Below are 21,212 nucleotides of genomic sequence, written 5' to 3' on the forward strand. Positions count from 1 at the left end.
TTTATTTAAAAATTTATTATACCACCTAATCAGGCTTCTAGGTGGTGTACATTAATCAATAAAAACAATCAAGTTAACAAACATATTTGAGGGAATAATTAACCAAGCAGACAAACTTGTACAAAAGGAAAAAAGGGGTCGAATTACAATGTTATAGGAAAGAGACACTGAAGGCTACCATCCACATCCTGTGATGATGGTTTTGTAGCTTGCTGCAACCACTGCTTCTAGTTAGGGACTTCACTAAACTAAATCAAGGGTCCATTGTAGATTCTTTTGATCTCAATATAAGAAAATAAGAACTGCCATCTCCGGATCAGACCTTCAGTCCATCAAGTCCGGCGATCCGCACACACGGAGGCCCAGCCAGGTGTACACCTAGCGTAATTTTAGTCACCCATATCCCTCTATGCCTCTCGTAAGGAGATGTGCATCTAGTTTGCTTTTAAATCCTAGAACATCCTCTGGGAGAGCATTCCAGGTGTCCACCACTTGTTGCAGTGAAATAGAACTTCCTGATATTTGTCCTGGACTTGTCCCCCCCCCCCCCCCCTTAGCTTCAGTCATGTCCTCTTGTCCGTGTCACATTGGACATTGTTCTATTTTGTCGATTCCTTTCAGTATTTTGAAAGTCTCGATCATATCCCCTCGCAGTCTCCTTTTCTCAAGGGAGAACAATCCCAGTCTCTTAAGTCGTTCCTCGTATTCCAAGTTCTCCATACCTTTTATTAGCTTCGTTGCTCATCTCTGCACCCTCTCCAGCAGTTTTATATTCTTCTTTAGGTTGGGAGATCAATGTTGGACACAGTATTCCAAGTGTGGTCTGACCTTTGCCCTATAAAGCGGCATTATAACTTTCTCCGATTTACTCGTGATTCCTTTCTTTATCATGCCTAACATTCTATTTGCTCTCTTTTCCACATTAAACTTCATCTGCCATTTCTCCGCCCATTTCTCTAACTGACACAAGTCACTCTGGAGTTTCTCACTATCCTTCTGAAATCTGATTGCCTGGCATAGCTTTGTGTCGTCTGCAAACTTGATGATCTCACTGAATGTTCCTTCTTCTAAGTCATTGATGAAAATATTAAATAAGATGGGCCCAAGTACCGAGCCCTGGGGCACACTGCTAGTCACTTTCTCCCAGTCTGAGAACTTCCCATTTATGCCCACTCTCTGCTTTCTGTTCTCCAGCCATTTGCCTATCCATCTTAGTATATCTCCCTCTATTCCATAGCTTTGTAGTTTCCTGAGAAGTCTTTCATGTGGAACCTTGTCGAACGCTTTCTGGAAGTCCAAGTATATTATGTCCACTGTCAATTTGTTTGTTCACGGTCTCAAAAAATTGAAGTAAATTCGTCAAACATGATTTCCCTTTCCTGAAGCCATGTTGACTGGTTCTCATCAGGTCGTGTGTATCCAAGTGCCGGACTATGCTATCTTTGTTAAAACATTATCAATAGATACACAGATAGAAACATGGATAAATGCATATCAAAAACTCTTAGATGATCTAGCCCTTATTCAACATCAAAATTCTTCCTCTACAATATTGAAAAAAGAGCCCTGGTTCACACCAGAATTTATTCTACTGAGACGCCAAGTTCATGTTCTTGAAAGACGCTGGCACCGTCATCGCACCCCTAGTTTACTTCACCATTACCTAAATAAAGCCACTTTTTTCAAAAAAACAAATCCAGGAAAACAAAAAAACTTATAACAAAAAAATTATTGCAGCCAAAAACACTTCAACCTTGTATGCTGTAGTGAAATCACTTACCATGAAAGGTAACAACAACTCATCCCTTTCCTCCACCATTCTTTCAGCACAGGATTTGGCAAACTATTTCTCAACTAAAATTACTACTATACGTAACACCATAATCTCTACAAATCCAGTGTCTCCACCCACAACGTCAGGCAATTCCTATTCCATTTCTTTCAGCACATTTTCTAACTTTAACACACATTTGATAGAAATAGAAAAAACAATGCGCTCCATCAATAGCTCAGGAATCCTAGAGCACTCTTTACCACCTTTACTAATTAAAAGATTTTTCTCTATCTTTGGCCCTTTCATTCAATCCATGATTGGGAACAGCCTCTCTTCAGGTACCATGCCCACTCACTGGAAATTAGCAAAAATAAGACCTATCCCCAAACTTGTTTCTGGAAATATTGATGATTGTAACAACTACCGCCCTATAGTCAATATTCCCTATCTTGCCAAACTAACAGAAAAAATTATCTTTAATCAATTAACACCATTTCTCGAGCAAACAAATGCAATGCAGCGTTCAATAGAATTGATCATGCACTCCTCTTAAACCGTTTTGAAACACTAGGAATTTCTGGAGTTGCTCTTAAATGGTTCATTTCTTACTTTTCTGACAGACAATATCAAGTTCACTTTCAAAATTTATCCTCAAAGCCTTTTTCTCAAGATTCAGGGGTCCCACAAGGATCCATTCTTTCGTCCATACTATTTAACTTGTTTCTAGCACCGTTGTTAACCGTCGCCCAATCTGTAGAATTCACATTTTATGCCTACGCAGATGACATCCAACTAATGGGGAGCTGCCCCAACGGGAATCAGGAGCTGCCCCAACCCAAACAGACCGTGGCAGCCGCAAGGGAAGGCGTTGGTCTGGTGTGGGAGCCCAACTCCACCCCCAACGGCCCTTGCAGCGCCTCACTCCAAAACTTTCCTCTTCAGGGCAGCTCCGTTTGAATCGGGAGCTGCCCCAACCCTGAAGGACTGCAGCAGCCGCAAGGGAAGGAGTTGGTCGGGTGTGGGAGCCCAACTCCACCCCCAACGGCCCTTGCGGCGCCTTTTCTTTTCTTTAGAGTTTCTTCTTCAGGGCAACTCCGTTTGAATTGGGAGCCACCCCAACTCGAACTCCATTGCCATCGGGAGCTGCCCTAACCAAGACACAGCGTCCCGCGGCAGGGGAGAGATACCAGGTCGGTGTGGAAAACCAGCTTCGCCTACCGACCCCCCCCCGACCCCCGCAATCTTTGTGCAAACTTAATACTGGCAATGACGGGAAACCAACATAACAATTACCACAAGAAGGAATCACAACAACCGGCAAACATGAAGCTATTATTGATCCTAAGTAATAACGTTAGGGACGTTATCTCACTCCGTCCATTACCCTGACACACCCATTAGGCTTCTAATTAACCAATAGGAAAAAAAAGTAAATCATATTAAAGTAATCACAAGCAACGGTAGACCACATCGTACCCTCAAAAAAAGGACAAGGGAAGTAAAACCTATCAAAATCACCACACTCACCATACCCACCACAACTTCTTCTGTTCCCTGCGCCTACCTCAACACTAGATCAGTAAGGAACAAAGCTTTCTTAATCAAAGATTGGATCATCAGCAAGCAATTAGCCTGCCTCTTTCTAACGGAAACATGGCTATTGTCTGAAGATCCAATACTAAATGACCTTATACCAGATAACTATAAAATTCACATGTTAAACCGCAAAGACAGAAGAGGGGGAGGACTGGCAGTCATCCTTAAGGAAGAACTTGAACTTGACTTAGTAGATTCCAAGATAACCAACCACTTAGAAATACTAGCCTGCAAAATCAGCAACAAGGATCTAGAAGAGTCCCTCTCCTGCATTATATTTTATGTCCCGCCAAAAAGCTGGTCAAAGGCCAGAGAGGACTTCTACGAATTCATTCTACAAAATTCAATCACTCCGTCTTACAATATTATAGCAGGAGACGTAAACCTACATATAGAGAACGAGGGCAATCCCGACGCGAAAGATTTAAAAAACTTCCTATCCTCATTAAACTACAATCTCCCGTTTTCTACACAAACACATGAAAAAGGCCATCAGTTAGATTTGGTAGCTATGTCCACAAAGGAGATCCTAAATCCTTCCATTTCACTATCGACGGTATCTGGTGCCACGATATCTGGTCCGACCATTTCACCTACTACTTTAACTTAATCTGGAATCAATCAAAAGCAAAAACTCACCCAAAGATAAAAAAAGAACATCTCACAAGGGGCCACAACAACCCAGAGGAATACTGGGCACATTATGTATTACGTGAGGAAGTAGATGAAGAGGAAGATTTCTGGGAACGGTGGACGAAAACAAGCACATCCATTTTAGATAAAATTGCCCCTAAACGAAACAGAATAAACCGCTCAAATAAATACAATAAATGGTTCAACTCCGAACTATTAAAAATGAAACAATCAGTAAGACGACTAGAAAGGATCTGAAATAAGACGGGAGAAATATCAGACCGGAACAATTGGAGATCCAACATAAAGAACTACAAACAATTGATAAAAGAAAAGCGAAAAGCATTCTACTCATTCAAAATTAATATATCCAAAACAAGTTCAAAAGGAATCAACACTAAAGAACTGTTCAACTTGGTTACTAATTTATTTGACACTACACGTCACAGTCAATCCATGCACGATATGAAACTACCGTCAGCAAACGATCTAGAACAGCACTTTGACTCAAAAATTGCGAACCTAAGGAAAACAAACAACACACATGCACATCAAATAGCCAACATACATGGAAATGAAATACCAGCGGATATGATTTGGAACTCCTTTCAGGACCTAGAATGGAATAACTTTATCAAACTCTATAACAAGTATACTAAATCTCACTGCATTCTAGATCCCTGTCCCCCTAACATTATGAAAGCAGCCCCATTAGACTTTAAACTAACACTGTGGAGCTATCTGACCAATAATTTCAAAAATGGAAAATTCCTAACTAATAACGGTCACATTATAATTACCCCAATTCTAAAAAATCGTAAACAATCCATAACATCAGTAACCAACTACAAACTGGTAGCATCCATTCCATTCTTCATAAAAATAATGGAAGGTTTAGTACATACCCAGTTGATGGACTACCTTGATCAGTTCTCTCTACTACATGAAACCCAGTCTGGCTTCAGACCTCTATTTAGCACCGAGACAGTGATTGCGGCGACCCTAGATTACTTACGCACTTTATTCAGCAAGGGCCTTAATGCCCTAATCATGCAATTTGACATGAGCTCGGCCTTCGACTTGGTGGATCATGAGAAATTGCTACAATGCTTAGACGCAATCGGCATCAGAGGAGAGATATTTAACTGGTTTTGAGGATTCCTTACGTCCCGCACCTATCAAGTACGTTTCAATTACAACCTCTCTAAAACATGGAGAAACCCATCTGGCGTTCCACAGGGATCTCCATTATCCCCACTGCTCTTCAACGTCTACATATCATCACTTGGCGTGCAGCTGGCCCAGCGGGGTATAAAATTATTCAGTTACGCGGATGAATTTACAATCATTATCCCTTTCAATACTTCTCCTTCTGAAACCACCCCCATGGCAACAGAAGCACTAAACCTGATGGAACAATGGACCACAGAATTCAGACTGAAGCTTAATTCAGATAAAACTAAATTCTTCATGGCCTCGCCACACCCACCTGTCACCACAATACCACTATGCATCAACAATCTCAGCTACCCTATTCAATCTACAATGAAGGTTCTGAGGGTAATACTGGACCAAGGTCTAACCATGAAAGACCATGTGGACTCCCTAGTCAGAAAGGGGTTTTTTACTCTCTGGAAACTTAGATCCATTAGAGCATACTTCGACGCTTCTTTATTCAGAATTCTGGTACAATCCCTAATGCTAAGCCATCTTAATTATTGTAACATTGCCCATCTGACAATCTCCCAAAAGAAAATGCAGATACTACAACTGATACAAAATGCGGCAGTCAGGTTGATCTTTGGGTTGAAGAAGTCCGATCACTTAACCCCTTCCTACCTACTCCTGCACTGGCTGCCAATGGAGGCACGTGTGAAGTTCAAGCTAGGATGTCTCTGCCTCAAGGTACTATCTGGTCTAGCCCCTAAATATATAACTGACCTCTTCTCCTTCTCAACCAACAGACATAAGAGAAGAACACACCTGAAGTTCGTTTCCCCATCGGCTAGAGGATGTAAATTTAAGAGACACCGTCAACAACTTCTATCGTATCAAGCAGCCACATGGGGCAAAGACCTGGAAAAACTAATTATACACGCAAATAACTATGGTGAATTTAGGAAACACCTAAAAACATACCTGTTCTTGAAGTACCTAGGTAACGAATCTGCACAATCGACCCCATCACAATCTCACCCCCCAAATCCGATCCCGTAAACTGTCAACCACTAATCTCTAGCTATGAATGTTCCATTCAATTTGTAGAATCTTCTAATTCATTGTAAACCGCATTGAATCTTTCTAATTCATTCTAATTCATAGAATCTTTCGAATTCATTGTAAACCGCATAGAACTTTACGGTCCTGCGGTATATAAACTGTTGTTATTATTATTATCCCAGGACAAGCAGGCAGCATATTCTTAACGTATGGGTGACGTCACCGACGGAGCCCCGGTACGGACACTTTTAACTAGAAAGTTCTAGTTGACCGCACCGCGCATGCGCGGGTGCCTTCCCGCTCGACGGAGGAGAGCGTGGTCCCCAGTTTCTTCGTTTCTGCAGAGCGAAGAAGACGCATGTGCTTTCAACGGCTGTTGAAATATCCTACTTTGCCTTCCCGCTCGCGTAATTTTCTTCCTTTTTTGCTTTTTTCCCTTCGGGTTTCTTTTTCGTCTAAAAAAAAAAAATCTTTAATTTGTCTTTTCCTTTATTTTTCTGGCCGGCCCCAGCGGAGCCTGTTGCCAACATACAGGCCTCCGGGTTTGATTTTGCGGAGGCCGTGTTTCCATTCATGCCCCCTCAGCCGGGTTTTAAGAAGTGCTAGCGGTGTGCACGCCCGATCTCTCTCACTGACCCGCACAACTGGTGCTTACAGTGCCTGGGTCCAGAGCATCGGGCTGACACCTGCACTCGCTGTGCTACTCTAAAAAAACGTACGTTAAAGAATAGGTAGATCCAGCAGAACATCCTTTTTGGCACCGGATCTGCCATGGAGTCTGCCACACCATCGACTTCCCTTGAGCGCCCTCCTGCCACGGCGGCGACACCGGTCCTCCCGGCATCCAGCCGACCCCGTAAACGCTCCGCCCCGATTTCGGTGAGTGCCTCGTCATCGGCCTCCTCATCACCGGGGCGTAGAGCAGCACCTATGGTACCGAAAAAGAAAAAAGCGGTACCGGTGCCTCCTCTGGACGACCGCATTGCGGCCATACTCCAAACTCAATTACAGGAGCAGCTACAGCAACAACTACAACACCTGTTGCCAACAATATTGGCCCCGCTCCTTCCGGTACCGGACCGGCCCGAGCCTCGCACCATACCACCGGAGTCGACTCCATCGGTACCATTAAACATGTCCATGCCGGTGCTCGCGGCGGAACCCATCCACCCTCTCGTGCAACTACACTCTGATGCCGATCCTCTCCGACATCAGGACCGTTGCCAAGCCCCCCGAGACCGAGACCGGCACCGCTCTTCTTCCCCCGGTACCGTCTCCATGCGTTCTGACAAATCTCTCTCTAAGACTCGCCACGCAGAACCATCCACACCACCATCCCGTCCTATACACACCGACGTCAGGGACCCGGACCTCTGGGAAGAATCCCAACCCAGTACCGACGATGAGGCTTCTTCAACCGACGAGGAGCCCTCCACAATCGATACCAGTTCCAAGCCTGAACAATCCTCGTTCACCAAATTTCTTCGGGAAATGTCAGCGGCTCTCTCTATCCCATTAGAATCTGACTCTAAGAAGTCACAGGCTTTTTTAGATGCCCTAGACTTCGAGCAACCCCCCAAAGAATTTCTAAAGTTACCCGTCCACGACATCTTACGGGAAACTTTCTACAAGAATTGGGAGAACCCTCTCTCGGTACCGGGGGCCCCTAGAAAACTGGATAGTCTCTACAGGGTCATCCCTATCCCGGGGTTTGACAAACCCCAACTACCCCATGAATCTCTTCTTGTCGAATCCACCTTGAAGTAAACCCAGGGATCCAGTATTTATGCTTCTACCCCTCCTGGCAGAGAGGGCAAAACGATGGATAAATTTGGCAAGCGCCTTTATCAAAATTCAATACTTGCAAACAGAGCCAATAATTACACCTTTCACTTCTCCTTCTACATGAAGCATCTGGTTCAACAACTCTCTTCATTACAAAAGTATCTTCCGGAACGTAAGGTCCCTCTTTTCCAACAACACATTTCCAGTCTGCTCCAACTCCGCAAATTCATGGTGCGCTCTATTTATGAATCTTTCGAGCTCACCTCTCAAGCTTCGGCCATGGCGATTGCCATGAGACGTCTGGCCTGGCTGAGAGTTTCCGACCTCGACGTTAACCATCAAGACCGCCTGGCTAACGCACCTTGTCTTGGTGATGAACTTTTCGGAGAGTCCCTAGACTCCCCCACCCAGAAACTCTCTGCCCACGAGACCAGGTGGGATACTCTCATCAAACCGAAGAAGAAGACTCCGCCTGCTCGCCCCTATAGACAGCAGTCTTCATACCCACGCAGATTCTCAGCCAGACCTCTTCATCCACCTCCGCAACAACCTCGCCGACCTCGTCAACAACAGCAAACTCAGGCTCGCTCCCAATCTCATCAACCTGCCAAGCCTCTCCCTCAGTCAAAACCTTCTCAGCCCTTTTGACTCCTTTCTCCAGGGCATAGCCAGTCTCTCACCAGCGTTACCTCTTCCTCAACCTATCGGAGGACGCCTGCAACTTTTTCTCAGCCTTTGGGAGGTCATCACATCAGACCAGTGGGTCCTTACCATCATTCGCCACGGCTACTCTCTCAACTTCCAGACTCTTCCACCAGACAATCCTCCCGTAGAGTCTGCTTCTCACTCCTCTCAAACCCTCCTCCTTCTCAAGGAGGTTCAATCCCTCCTTCTTCTCAATGCCATCGAAGAAGTCCCCCAAGACCAAAGGGGTCAGGGATTCTACTCCCGCTACTTCCTGGTACCCAAGAAGACAGGAGACCCAAGTCCCATCCTCGATCTCAGGGACCTCAACAAGTGTCTGGTCAAGGAAAAGTTCAGAATGCTCTCCCTTGCCACGCTTTACCCTCTTCTTTCTCAACACGACTGGCTATGTTCCCTAGACCTCAAGGAGGCCTACACTCACATTCCAATCAATCCGACTTCACGTCGCTACCTCCGGTTTCAGATACAGCACCATCACTACCAGTACAAAGTGCTACCCTTTGGCCTCGCATCATCGCCCAGGGTGTTCACCAAGTGCCTTATTGTGGTGGCGGCCTTCCTCAGGTCTCACAACCTCCAGGTGTTCCCCTACTTGGACTATTGGTTGGTGAAAGCACCTACGTCTCCGCTTGTGCTACAAGCCACTCAACACACCATCTCTTTCCTCCATCTTCTGGGGTTCGAGATCAACTACCCCAAGTCGCATCTGCTTCCCACACAGCGACTTCAGTTCATTGGAGCTGTTCTCGACACCACTCTGATGAGGGCGTTCCTCCCCTCCGACCGTCAACAGACCCTGCTCCATCTTTGCCGCCAGGTGCTCCTTCATCACTCCATCCCTGCTCGGCAGATGATGGTCCTCCTGGGCCACATGGCTTCCACGGTCCATGTTCTCCCTCTGGCACGACTCCACCTCAGAACACATCAGTGGGCTCTAGCCAACCAATGGTCAAAGACCACGGACCTTCTTTCTCATCCCATCTGTGTGACATCGTCTCTTCAGCGCTCTCTTCAATGGTGGTTGAACTCCTCCAATCTTTCCAGGGGTCTGCTTTTTCATCTACCCCCTCACTCCATGGTCATCACCACCGATGCCTCCCCCTACGCATGGGGAGCCCACCTGGGAGAACTTCGCACACAGGGTCTCTGGACCCCTCAGGAGCGTCAACATCATATCAACTTCCTGGAACTCAGGGCCATGTTCTATGCACTCAAAGCTTTCCAACACCTTCTCTACCCTCAGGTTCTTCTCCTGTGCACAGACAACCAAGTCGCCATGTATTACATAAACAAGCAAGGCGGCACCGGTTCTCCCCTCCTCTGTCAGGAGGCCATCCGCATCTGGACCTGGGCCACGGGCCGCAATCTCTTCCTCAAGGCTGTCTACATCCAGGGCGAACAGAACTCCCTGGTCGACAATCTCAGCCGCATCCTTCAACCTCACGAGTGGACTCTGGATCCGACCACACTCCACTCCATCTTCGATTGGTGGGGCACTCCTCAGGTGGACCTCTTTGCAGCTCCTCACAACCATCAACTGCCCCTTTTCTGTTCAAGACTCTACTCTCCTCATCGTCTGACCCCGGATGTGTTCCTGCTCAACTGGACGGGTCGGTTTCTCTATGCCTTCCCTCCACTTCCTCTGATATTGCGGATGTTGTTCAAACTCCGCAGAGACAATGCCACCATGATTCTCATCGCTCCTCAGTGGCCTCGCCAACACTGGTTCTCTCTCCTGCTCCAGCTCAGCTCCAGGGAGCCCATTCCTCTTCCTGTGTTTCCTACTCTACTTACACAGCAGCATCAGTCTCTACTACATCCCAATCTGTCTTCGCTCCACCTGACAGCTTGGTTTCTCTCGGGCTGACTTCTCCAGAAAATTTGTCTCAGCCTGTCCGTCATGTTTTGAATGCCTCCAGAAAACCGGCCACCCTCCAATGCTACCACCAGAAGTGGACCCGGTTCTCCTCTTGGTGTCTACTGCATCACCACAATCCCACCTCTTTGGCGGTGGAGACTATACTTGACTATTTGCTCTCTTTATCTGACGCTGGCCTCAAGTCCACCTCAATCAGAGTGCATCTCAGTGCCATCAATGCGTTTCATGAGCCAGTACTCGGAAAACCTCTCACGGCTCATCCCCTGATTTCCCGGTTCATGAGAGGCCTCTTCAATGTCAAACCACCTCTGAAGCCTCCTCCAGTCGTCTGGGACCTGAATGTGGCTCTGTCCGCCCTCATGAAACCTCCGTTTGAGCCTCTTGCCTCGACTTCCCTCAAATTTCTTACCTGGAAGGTGCTTTTCCTCATTGCCATCACCTCTGCCAGGAGGGTTAGTGAGCTGCATGCACTAGTTGCCGACCCACCTTTCACTGTTTTTCACCATGACAAGGTGGTTCTGCGCACCCATCCTAAGTTCCTTCCCAAGGTGGTCTCGGATTTTCACCTCAACCAGTCCATTGTTTTGCCTGTCTTTTTTCCCAAACCCCACTCTCATCCTGGGGAACAGGCGCTGCATACGCTGGACTGTAAGCGTGCCCTTGCTTACTATCTTGATCGCACCAGGGCTCACCGCGCATCCCCTCAGCTCTTTCTATCTTTCGACCCTAACCGTTTAGGTCGCCCTGTCTCTAAACGGACCCTTTCTAACTGGCTTGCTGCCTGCATTGTCTTCTGTTATGCTTGGGCCGGTCTCTCACTGGAAGGTGCTGTCACGGCCCACAGAGTCAGAGCTATGGCTGCTTCTGTGGCTTTCCTCCGTTCCACGCCCATTGAGGAAATCTGCAAGGCTGCCACTTGGTCCTCAGTTCACACGTTCACTACTCACTACTGTCTGGATGCCTTCTCCAGACGGGATGGACTCTTCGGCCAATCTGTGTTACAAAATTTATTTTCCTAATGGCCAACCAGCCCTCCTCCCCCTCTGTTAGCTTGGAGGTCACCCATACGTTAAGAATATGCTGCCTGCTTGTCCTGGGATAAAGCACAGTTATTTACCGTAACAGGTGTTATCCAGGGACAGCAGGCAGATATTCTTAGGACCCGCCCTCCTCCCCGGGTTGGCTTCTTAGGTGGCTTATCTTAACTGGGGACCACGCTCTCCTCCGTCGAGCGGGAAGGCACCCGCGCATGCGCGGTGCGGTCAACTAGAACTTTCTAGTTAAAAGTGTCCGTACCGGGGCTCCGTCGGTGACGTCACCCATACGTTAAGAATATCTGCCTGCTGTCCCTGGATAACACCTATTACGGTAAGTAACTGTGCTTTATTATTATTAATCCATCCAGTCCAGAGCCATAATCATGTGGAAATCATGGATATTAATCAAAAATTACATCTAGTGTAATCTGGCTCTGCAAAAATCTTCTTTCTCTTAATATTTCAAAAACCAAATGTATGCTGTTTTCGCAGGATCAAAATGAAACCCTTGCATCCCCAATATGCATTTCCTCAATCCCAATTCACTTTGTACCAAACATTAAAATTCTAGGAGTGATCCTTGATAACACGCTATCCTACAAATCTCAGATCAGCTCTGTGGTACAAAAATGTTTCTTTAAACTAAAAATGATTAGATCCCTCAAATCACTACTTAACCCCAATTAAATCAATATTCTCATCCATTCCTTAGTAATTTCAACCTTAGATTATTGTAACTCGCTTTACCAAGGCATCACACAAAAAGAGATCAGGAGATTACAAGACATTCAAAACGCTGCTGTAAAAATCATTTTTAATGCTAAAAAAATTTGACCATGTAACCCCTTTCCTCAGAAAAGCACACTGGCTACTTATTTCACATAGGATCACTTTCAAAATACTACTTCTTGCTTTCAAAGTCCAATCTAACCATATTCCATCATTTATTGATAGGTTGCTAATCCCTTATGACTCACATAGGACACTACGCTCCTCCCAACAATATGTTTTAGCGGTCCCTTCAGTTCGTCAGTTATTCTATGATACAACATGGAAAACAATCTTCTCTGTAACTGCTCCCACATTGTGGAATGCTTTGCCTCTGACATTGAGACAAGAAAATAATTTCAATAACTTTAAATCTAATCTTAAAACATTTATTTTCAGAGATGCTTTTGAGATTTATACTTAATCCCTTATTCAAAAACCTTATGTTCTTACATCAGGCCTGACATTATGTTCTTACATCAAGCCCGACATTATAGATCACCTTTATTCCTTTTGTTCTTTTACCTCCCCTTTCTTTTATTTTAAGCAATGTATCCTCCCCATCTGCCCATATGTGTCAATGTTACGTCCATTTCCTAAATGTGAATTTGTTCCCTATATTTTATATTTTTTTAAAAAACCGTTTTAATGTTTTATATAAATTGGATACCGCTTCCCTTATAAAAGCGGTATATCAAGACCTAAATAAACTTGAAACTTTTTTAGCTGCCACCACACATTGGGCATAAGATTTCATCGTATTGTCTACAATGACACCCAGATCCTTTTCTTGGGCGCTAATCCCCAAGGTGGACCCTAGCATCCGGTAACTGATTCAGGTTATTCTTTCTAATTTGCATCGCTTTGCATTTGTTCTCTAAGGACAGCAGGCAGATATTCTCACAACCTGCCCTCCTCCCCTAGTTGGCTTCATTGGGCATAGAACTGATGACCTTGCGAGCTGGCGTTGGGTGGGAAGTCACTTGCGCATGTGTGGTGCGGCAGACTCGAAGCTTTACTAAAAGCTTAGTGACAGTACACTTTACCACTGTCTGTATTGGGCTCTGTGGTGGATGATGTCACCCACATATGAGAATATCTGCCTGCTGTCCCTGGAAAACACCTATTAAGGTAAGTAACTGTGCTTTATCCATGTAAGGTGAGTTTATTCATTCAATTTGAAAACCAAAAAAATGACCCCAAAATATCCACAGAGAAGAAAATCCAGAAGAAACCAAAAGAAACTCTATGGAATGACGATGTTCCTTAATAGACTTTATTTAAAAATGTCAAAGTTCCAAAGGTACACTAAAATCATCCACATAAAAGTAAAGTAATCCACATAAAAGCCTTAAAGGACCTAATCCACTAGGGATGCAGGACCCAACACGGTCCGCATTTTGACAAAAAGTCTTTTTCAGGGGTCCTAATATGTGGTGAGCTGGAAGTGAGACACTGCTTCCATTGTCGAAAACGCGGACCGTGTTGAGTCCTGCATCCCTAGCGGATTAGGTCCTTTAAGGCTTTTATGTGGATTACTTTACTTTTCTGTGGATGATTTTATTTTATGTGGATGATTTAAGTGTACCTTTGGAACTTTGACATTTTTAAATAAAGTCCAATTGAGGAACATCGTCATTCCACAGAGTTTCTTTTGGTTTATTCATTCAATAAAATATACATACACAATTATAAAATCAAATATATACACTATACACATGTCAATATTGCTTTCCTCAACTACTGAGGCTATATGATCAAAGTACATACTACTACAAACAATAAATTATCCTGAATCAATAGGCTTACAAAATGAAATAATGCTGGCAATTTATTCCACATTAATGATGGGCCAACAATAGAAAAAGCAGCCTCCTGAGTCTCAGTATAATATATATTTAACATCAATAACTTGCTTTGTATTATCTGATCTCAATGAACAAACTGATCAGTACAACTGTGATTCCTGTGACAAATATGGGAGGTAATTCATACATTGTCTAATGAATAAGGCCTAGAATCTTGAAGCCCTATTTACAATATACACATGTAAATAATGACATTTATGCATGCATTTTGGATACGCACAAAAAACTCAATTTTAGAAAGCCAGGATTTACACATATAAATTGTCAATATGTGCATATAGCAAGGGGACATGGCTTGGGTGGGGCCAATATGTAAACATGTATTCCCAATTCTAGAAGGGGAATTTATAATCTCGGAGATTAAGGTCAAGATTTATAGCTGCTTCTGCAGGTGTCTAGGTTTTGCAAAAGTGCTTGTTTTGAGCAGCAGTGTAGAGGAAGGATTAGGGGAGCTCACCTCTTTAATACCTGAGTGTATTTTTGCCCACATGAACTTGATAATGCAAAGTGATTGAGTTCTATAACTGGGAAAATTTAGGTTCCATAATGGCAGATATGCATGTTTTAAGTTTATATTCGAAAATACAATATGCACTTTGTAAGTATTGATAAGTTGCTTCCATTTGATGATTTAGATCAGGCTTGTCCAACCCTTTTATATCAGTAGCCACATTTGATATTTTGTAACATTCAGAGGACTAAAACATGGACCATTGTATTTTACCATATGCTTCATCACATAGTGGCAAAATGCAGCAGTGTGCCATCCCCACCCAGCAAGTCTCTCTCTCTTCTGTCTCTCATCTACTCGTAGCGCTCATCTAGTCCAGTGTTTCTCAACTTCTTCAAGCCAAGTACCCCCTAAGCCTAGAAAATACCAACTGAGTACCCCGCCCAAGCTCTGCCCCAGACCTTCCCAAACACCAGCCCTGACTCCACCCCGATAATAATAGTACTAATTGTAATGCAATTTCTTCCATCCATTTTTCATATACACACAATATAATCTTATTAATACATAATTTTGAACACAAAATTAAAAACACACAAAGCACATACTATGCAGAGAAAATGTTAATTATCATTTTTTTGGTGGGTTTTTTTTTCAAAGAGGTCAATGCAGATGGCTAAAATATGCAATGTCACCTCAACTACTATAGAAAAATAGATAAATATAGTTTAAAATATGGACAGCAGATATAAATTCTCAAAACTGACACATTTGGATCACTAAATTGAAAATAAAATCATTTTTCCTACCTTTGTTGTCTGGTGATTTCATGAGTCTCTGGTTGCACTTCCTTCTGACTGTGCATCCAATATTTTATTTATTTATTTCTGTCTCCTGCATGCTTCCTCTCCTCCAGTCCTCATTCCATTCCCCAACCAACATCTCTCTTTGTCCCTCCATGAGTCCAGCTTTTCTTCCTCTCTCTCCTCCGACCCATTGGCAACAAGTCTCCCTCTCTCACTGTCCATCTGTCTTGAGAGATCCAGTCATCTTGCCCTCCCCCTCCCCCCTCTACTGCCACATTCAACATTTTTCCCTCTCTTATTCCCCAGATCATGTACAGTATTTTTCACCATTGCCCACCAACCCCATTCCCATTTCTCCTTCTATCACCCCTCTCCAACACCATGTCACATCTCTTCCTCCGTCACTATATCCAACATGCCTCCCTCTTGCATCCCCTTCAGTCTGTCCCTCTCCACCACCATATCCAACTTTCTCCCTCTCATCCTTCTTTTCCCCATACATCTCTACCTCGCTCCTCTCTCTCTCTCCAATTTTCCTTTCTTCCTTTCCCCGTGTGCAGCATCTCCTCTCATACTCATGCCCAACAATTCTCCCTTTCTATTCCCTCCCCTCTATGTCCCAAGTTAGTGCACCTTCCTCTCTCCATTCTGTGTCCCATGTTCATGCCCCCTTTCTGTGTCGAGTTTGTGCCCCCTCCCCCTCACTACCTTCCAGCCTTTGTCCCAAAATTAAGTTGTACCATTGGGGATCCCTGCTTGCCCTGCCCACATACCCACTCCCTACCCCGAAGTTGACTCGTCCACAGAAGCCACAGGCGCTACCGAGGTTCTCTGCCTGCCCCCCCTCCCCTCAGCCATCCCGTCCACAGAAGCCACCAGGGATTCTTGCCCAACTGCATGTCTGTTTGCCCGCCCACCCGCTGCACCACACCCCACTCTTGAAGCCGTCCTTGTTACTTTGTCAGAGCTGGATTCACTCCATTCTCTCCCAGAAGCAACTCCGTGCAAGGACGACGTGTGCATCCATTCATGCACTGCATGTGGCTGGCCAACAATCCTTCCCTCTTGATGTCAATTCTGACATCAGAGAGAAGGTTGCGGGTCAGCTATGCAGCGTGTGAGTCGCTGCACGGATTTGCTGCTGGAAGAGGATGGAGCGAATCCGGCTCCGACAAAGTAACAGGGACGGCTTCGTAGGGGGGGGGGGGGTGCGGCAGGTGTTCAGAGGTAAGGAGGGATCGCCGGCAGCGGGCAGGCTGGGAGTGATCCCCGGAAATAGATTCAGCAGCGGGCGGCCAGGGAAAGATCCCCAGCAATCAGGCCATGTACTCCAAGGGTATGCGTACAGCGTGGTGAGAAACACCAATCTAGTCTACTTGTTGCCTCTCGTGTTCGTTCCCCCCCTCTAGGCTTTACCCAGTTTATTTCCTCTCACCTGGCTTCAGTTGCTTCCCCAGCGTAACTCTGTTTTCTGCATGTCTGAGCTGCATGGTGCCAGAAGTTCATGAGACTTGAAACCATAAGACCAATTCAAACTTCTGTCACTGCTCAGCTCAAACTTACAGAGATCTAAGTCATGCCGAAGAAGCAGGAATCTTGTCATAGGTACCAGCTCTGTGAGTGCTAGAGCACCACCAATATTCTTTCCAGCACTGCCCAGACATCAAAGCTGAAATTTTTTCAATGTAGAGCTGCACAGGAAAGCAGAAAGGCTTTTGTTCCCACCTCTCCCTGCAGCCCATTGGTCAAACATTCTTTAGCTAGCCAATAGGCCACAGGGAAAAGCAGTATGGAAGGTTGGTTTCTCCTAACCTACTTGTCCTGCCTTTCCTTGCAGCCTATTGGCTGGCTAAGGAATATCTGACCAATGGGCTAATGGGGAACAGAGAAGAGCTGCAACTTAGTTCAGACAGCCACGTTGCCTTAGGTCTGCCATAGACAGGAAGAAAAGTGCTGAGGGAGGCCCTAAGAAAGGAATGAGGAAGCAAAGAGTAGCACAGGTGTTGAGAGCTAGAAGATGGGTTGTGAGGAAAAGAGGCTGTGCAAAAGGAGAAAAAAATTAAAATGTTGGGAGGGAAAGAGGACAAGGATGAGCAAGGAAAAATAAATTTGGGGAAAGTGAAAAAAAGGAAAAAAGTGTAATATAGATGTTGGGCTGAGGGACTGGTTAGAGAAAAGTGTTGTAGATGGCCAGAATGGAGAGACAGAGAGAGTATGATGCTGACAAGTTGCAAGGGGGAGGAGAGAGTGGCAGGATCCTAGTTTTTGATTTGTCATTGTTATCTGTCTTGCTCTCAACATTTAGATACAGGCTGACCATTCATTACCAGATGTATTTTGGTTTTCTTTGCTAGGTGAAGGATAATTTGTTGAGAGTTTTGAGTTCAGCACCCCCAATCATTTTTAAAAAGTTGGTGCCTATGAATCTTGCTATAAGCACTACATAAATTACCAAGCTTCCAAGGGCCAGAAAAAAACACAACATATGAAGGGTCTGGTTCTGGCCCCAGGGCCATAGGGTTGGACAAGCCTGATGTTGACAAATGCAAAAGGAGAGCTGCTGCCACATGTAACCAACCTATACACATTCATTCCTGCTTGTATTTTAGAAAAGACTGTACATTGGCAGATCCCTCTCTAAAATACTAGTGGCATTACCCTGACCTGGATGTTTCAATTCCAGTTTCCACGTTCTATCTAAAATGTCTTTTAAATATTTTTGTTAATTCAGTTAATGGAATTTAAAAATACCCCAAATTTGTAAATTTTCATGAGGAGATATCATAGCTTGCTTAGATCCCTACAGATGTCTTTTAAACATACCAAACCAATTTGGCTTTCAATATATTGCAATACTGAAATATGCATGAGATAAATTTTGCATGCACTGTCCCTGTTTGTAAATCTCTCTCATGCATATTCATTGTATTTTTGAAAATCTGCCTGATTTGGTGTGTCCTGAAGACTAGGTCTGAGACACCCTGCTTTTAATTGAGAATATTTTTTCTACAGATGTTGCCTTGTAAATAATTCTAATCCTACAATTGAAGAGCTGTACAGAAGAGCATATTTTACTATTGGCCGAATGTGAATACCAATTATAAATAATGGGTATAGAGCTTTAACATAATAAGTAATAAAAGAAGCAACTTGAAATTAGAGATCAAGTATTTTTCAGTAGAATTTAGCACAGAGCCCCAGACTTTTTGTATTCAAATTTAAAATGCTATTTAGCAGAATGCAAATATATTTGGGGCTGAATCAAATCAAATACAAATATTCAGTACTGCCCTAAGAAGGAATCTTAAACATTGTACTGTATTTATTTGCTTGGTAATCTCTCTTTATGAGGAACATTTGAACTTCAATCAGATTAAACAATAGTTTTAAGACTTCAAGTTAATGACTAGGTTAATGTTTCTTAGCGTTGACCTTTTGGTATGAGTTTTTGGAATTCATCTTCAGTGTGTATAAAATCTGTCAGACTGAGAAAAAAGTAAATATTGCAGATCTATACCTTTTTGCTTGGGAAAGGGACAAGGAAATCCTGGAAAAGAGCTTAAAAGCATGCTTGTATCAAGAGTCAGGTTAGTAGGCCTATAAAGCAGAAATGGACACCATCTTTAGGGATACTTTGTGCTAAATTACTTTTTCTCTATCTTTCCTTTATGCTGTACAGAGGAGTCCCAGGAAGGTGAGATACTGCCAGAGATTGATTAAATGTTCCTTTATCAGTCTGCTTCCTTTTCAATTATTTTTTTCTGTAAGTCTGGCTACTCTCTAATACATCACTCCATGTTTTAGGTGCTTTCCAAACTGTTTGATGTTTGTAGACGTCGGATGACCCGTCGTGCTGTTGCATCAGCGCAGAGACAGAGACTATCCTCCAACAATAACAAGAAGAAAAATTAGTATTTGTTTGTTCTGTTTCTGACGTATTCATACTTGTAGGACATTAAGCAGACACTGTGTAGGCTGATCTCCATAAATGCAGTAAACATATGACTGATGGTGCCTATAGGGTATGGAATTGCACATCGTTTGGGAAACCTTGAAGATATTTGAATTCAGTAAAACAGTTTAGAAAGAAGTCTTATCCTTCCATCAACTGTGAAGGATTAATCCCATAATATTGTAGCAGCACAACCTTTTCTGTTCACTTTACTGTAATTTTATTTAATTTGACATTTTCAGTTTTTTTTTAATTTTGTATGTTTTGGTTTACCTTACCATTTTCTTTTTTTTTTCTTTTTCTTCTTCTTTTTTTTTTTTTTGCATGTTTTCATATTACAGGTATTGAAGCCACTGAGTGATAATTTGATGGAGGATAGCATAAGACAGACTGTGAGAAACTCCATCAAAGCAGGTCTGACTGAGCAAGTATCCCAACATGCCAGATTAAAGACAGACTGACCAGTCATCTTGTCTTCAGTTGTGTCCTTCTATCCCAGACTTGTGTGCTGTACAATGAGAACTTAATAAACCAAAGTTTACAATCAAAACTGTAGATATAGTTATAGTGCGACAGGCTTCACATGATGCTGCCACCAGGTGTGAAGAATGTTTGCATTTATATGAGACAAACTAGTGCCATGGAGACTGGCAGATGAATTTTTAGTAAAATACAATATACAGACTGACTGCTCATTTTGTGCCATGTTCAATTACTTTTGTTTTGTTTTATGGTTAACAGTCTTTTGCTCATTAAAAAAGGTATTTCAGGGATATGATAGCTTTTCTTTTTACAAGAAGTCTATGAGGAAATCTTTTGAAAGAATGTATCCAGACTACATATTTTTATTTTTATTTAGCATGTTTAGAGTTTATTATAAAGATTCTTGATTGGATTGTTGGTAGTATTTGGCATTAGTGAAGTCACAATTCAGCCACTACTTGGAAGTTTAGATATATATTTGTTGTACTGCCTTTTAAAACTAGTATTATACAGTTGCATTAGCAGTTCCTGTCAGAAACAAATGCATAGGACTGTTACAGCTGTGTTTGGGGGATTTTGTGTGGGGTTTTTTTTTTTTCTTTTAATTTACAAACTTGCTCTTAGAAATGCAAATTGAGAAATATAGAACTGTTATTTTCTGCAGTTTAGCCTTTGTGTACATAAGCCACTTAATTTTCTCTGAGGAAAAATTACATCCCAAAATCTTGCCTGTAGCTAAGCATTGTCTGTACAGCATCTTTAATTTTTATTTTCTATGAAATCACAGCTTAGAGAATGTATATGAAGTATAAATATATAAATACTGATTTTGTATGGGAAGTTTTGTAGTTTATGGCAAAATCTGGTTCAGTGATAGGTTAAGTACAGTACATGTAAAGGAATGTTTGTGGCTCATAACTGTGAATGCACATGCAACTTGCAGTTTTTTATATATTTGTGATATTAACTTACCTTGAGCACTGCAGTCTTGATCCTCTCCATCCCCGATGGAAAAACAATGGGGATATTTGTTGTAAAGCTTTTTGTTTGCTATTAAATTTTAAATTTCTTCTGTAACTTATTTTCAGTACATAATTAAAATCAATTGTACATATGAAACCATTTCTTCAAGGAACAGAATGTGTGTGCTCCAAAATAATTCTGTTTGCTAATAGTGTATTCTTATTATGAAATGGACATTGCCCCAACTTAGCCTTATGCCTGATAAATAAAAGATTTTTTCTTTATCTATATA

General features: G+C 43.2%; 1 protein-coding gene across 4 annotated transcripts in view; it reads left to right on the forward strand.

Annotated features, from left to right (window-relative positions):
* The window catches only part of ATL2 (atlastin GTPase 2), a 221,219-nt gene extending 200,473 nt beyond the window's left edge, over nt 1-20,746 (forward strand). For 3 of the 4 annotated variants that reach the window (XM_033936398.1, XM_033936396.1, XM_033936397.1), the window contains exon 13: nt 19,816-20,746. In XM_033936398.1, the coding sequence (XP_033792289.1) occupies nt 19,816-19,935 (120 nt within the window). In that variant the 3' untranslated portion in view covers nt 19,936-20,746. Of the gene's footprint in view, nt 1-19,201; nt 19,217-19,326; nt 19,730-19,815 lie in introns of those variants that run through there. The other variant, XM_033936399.1, reaches the window with a different exon arrangement.
* The last annotated feature ends 466 nt before the right edge of the window (nt 20,747-21,212 follow it).

Source organism: Geotrypetes seraphini, chromosome 3, assembly GCF_902459505.1.
Source record: "Geotrypetes seraphini chromosome 3, aGeoSer1.1, whole genome shotgun sequence".
Classification (NCBI taxonomy): Eukaryota; Metazoa; Chordata; class Amphibia; order Gymnophiona; family Dermophiidae; genus Geotrypetes; species Geotrypetes seraphini.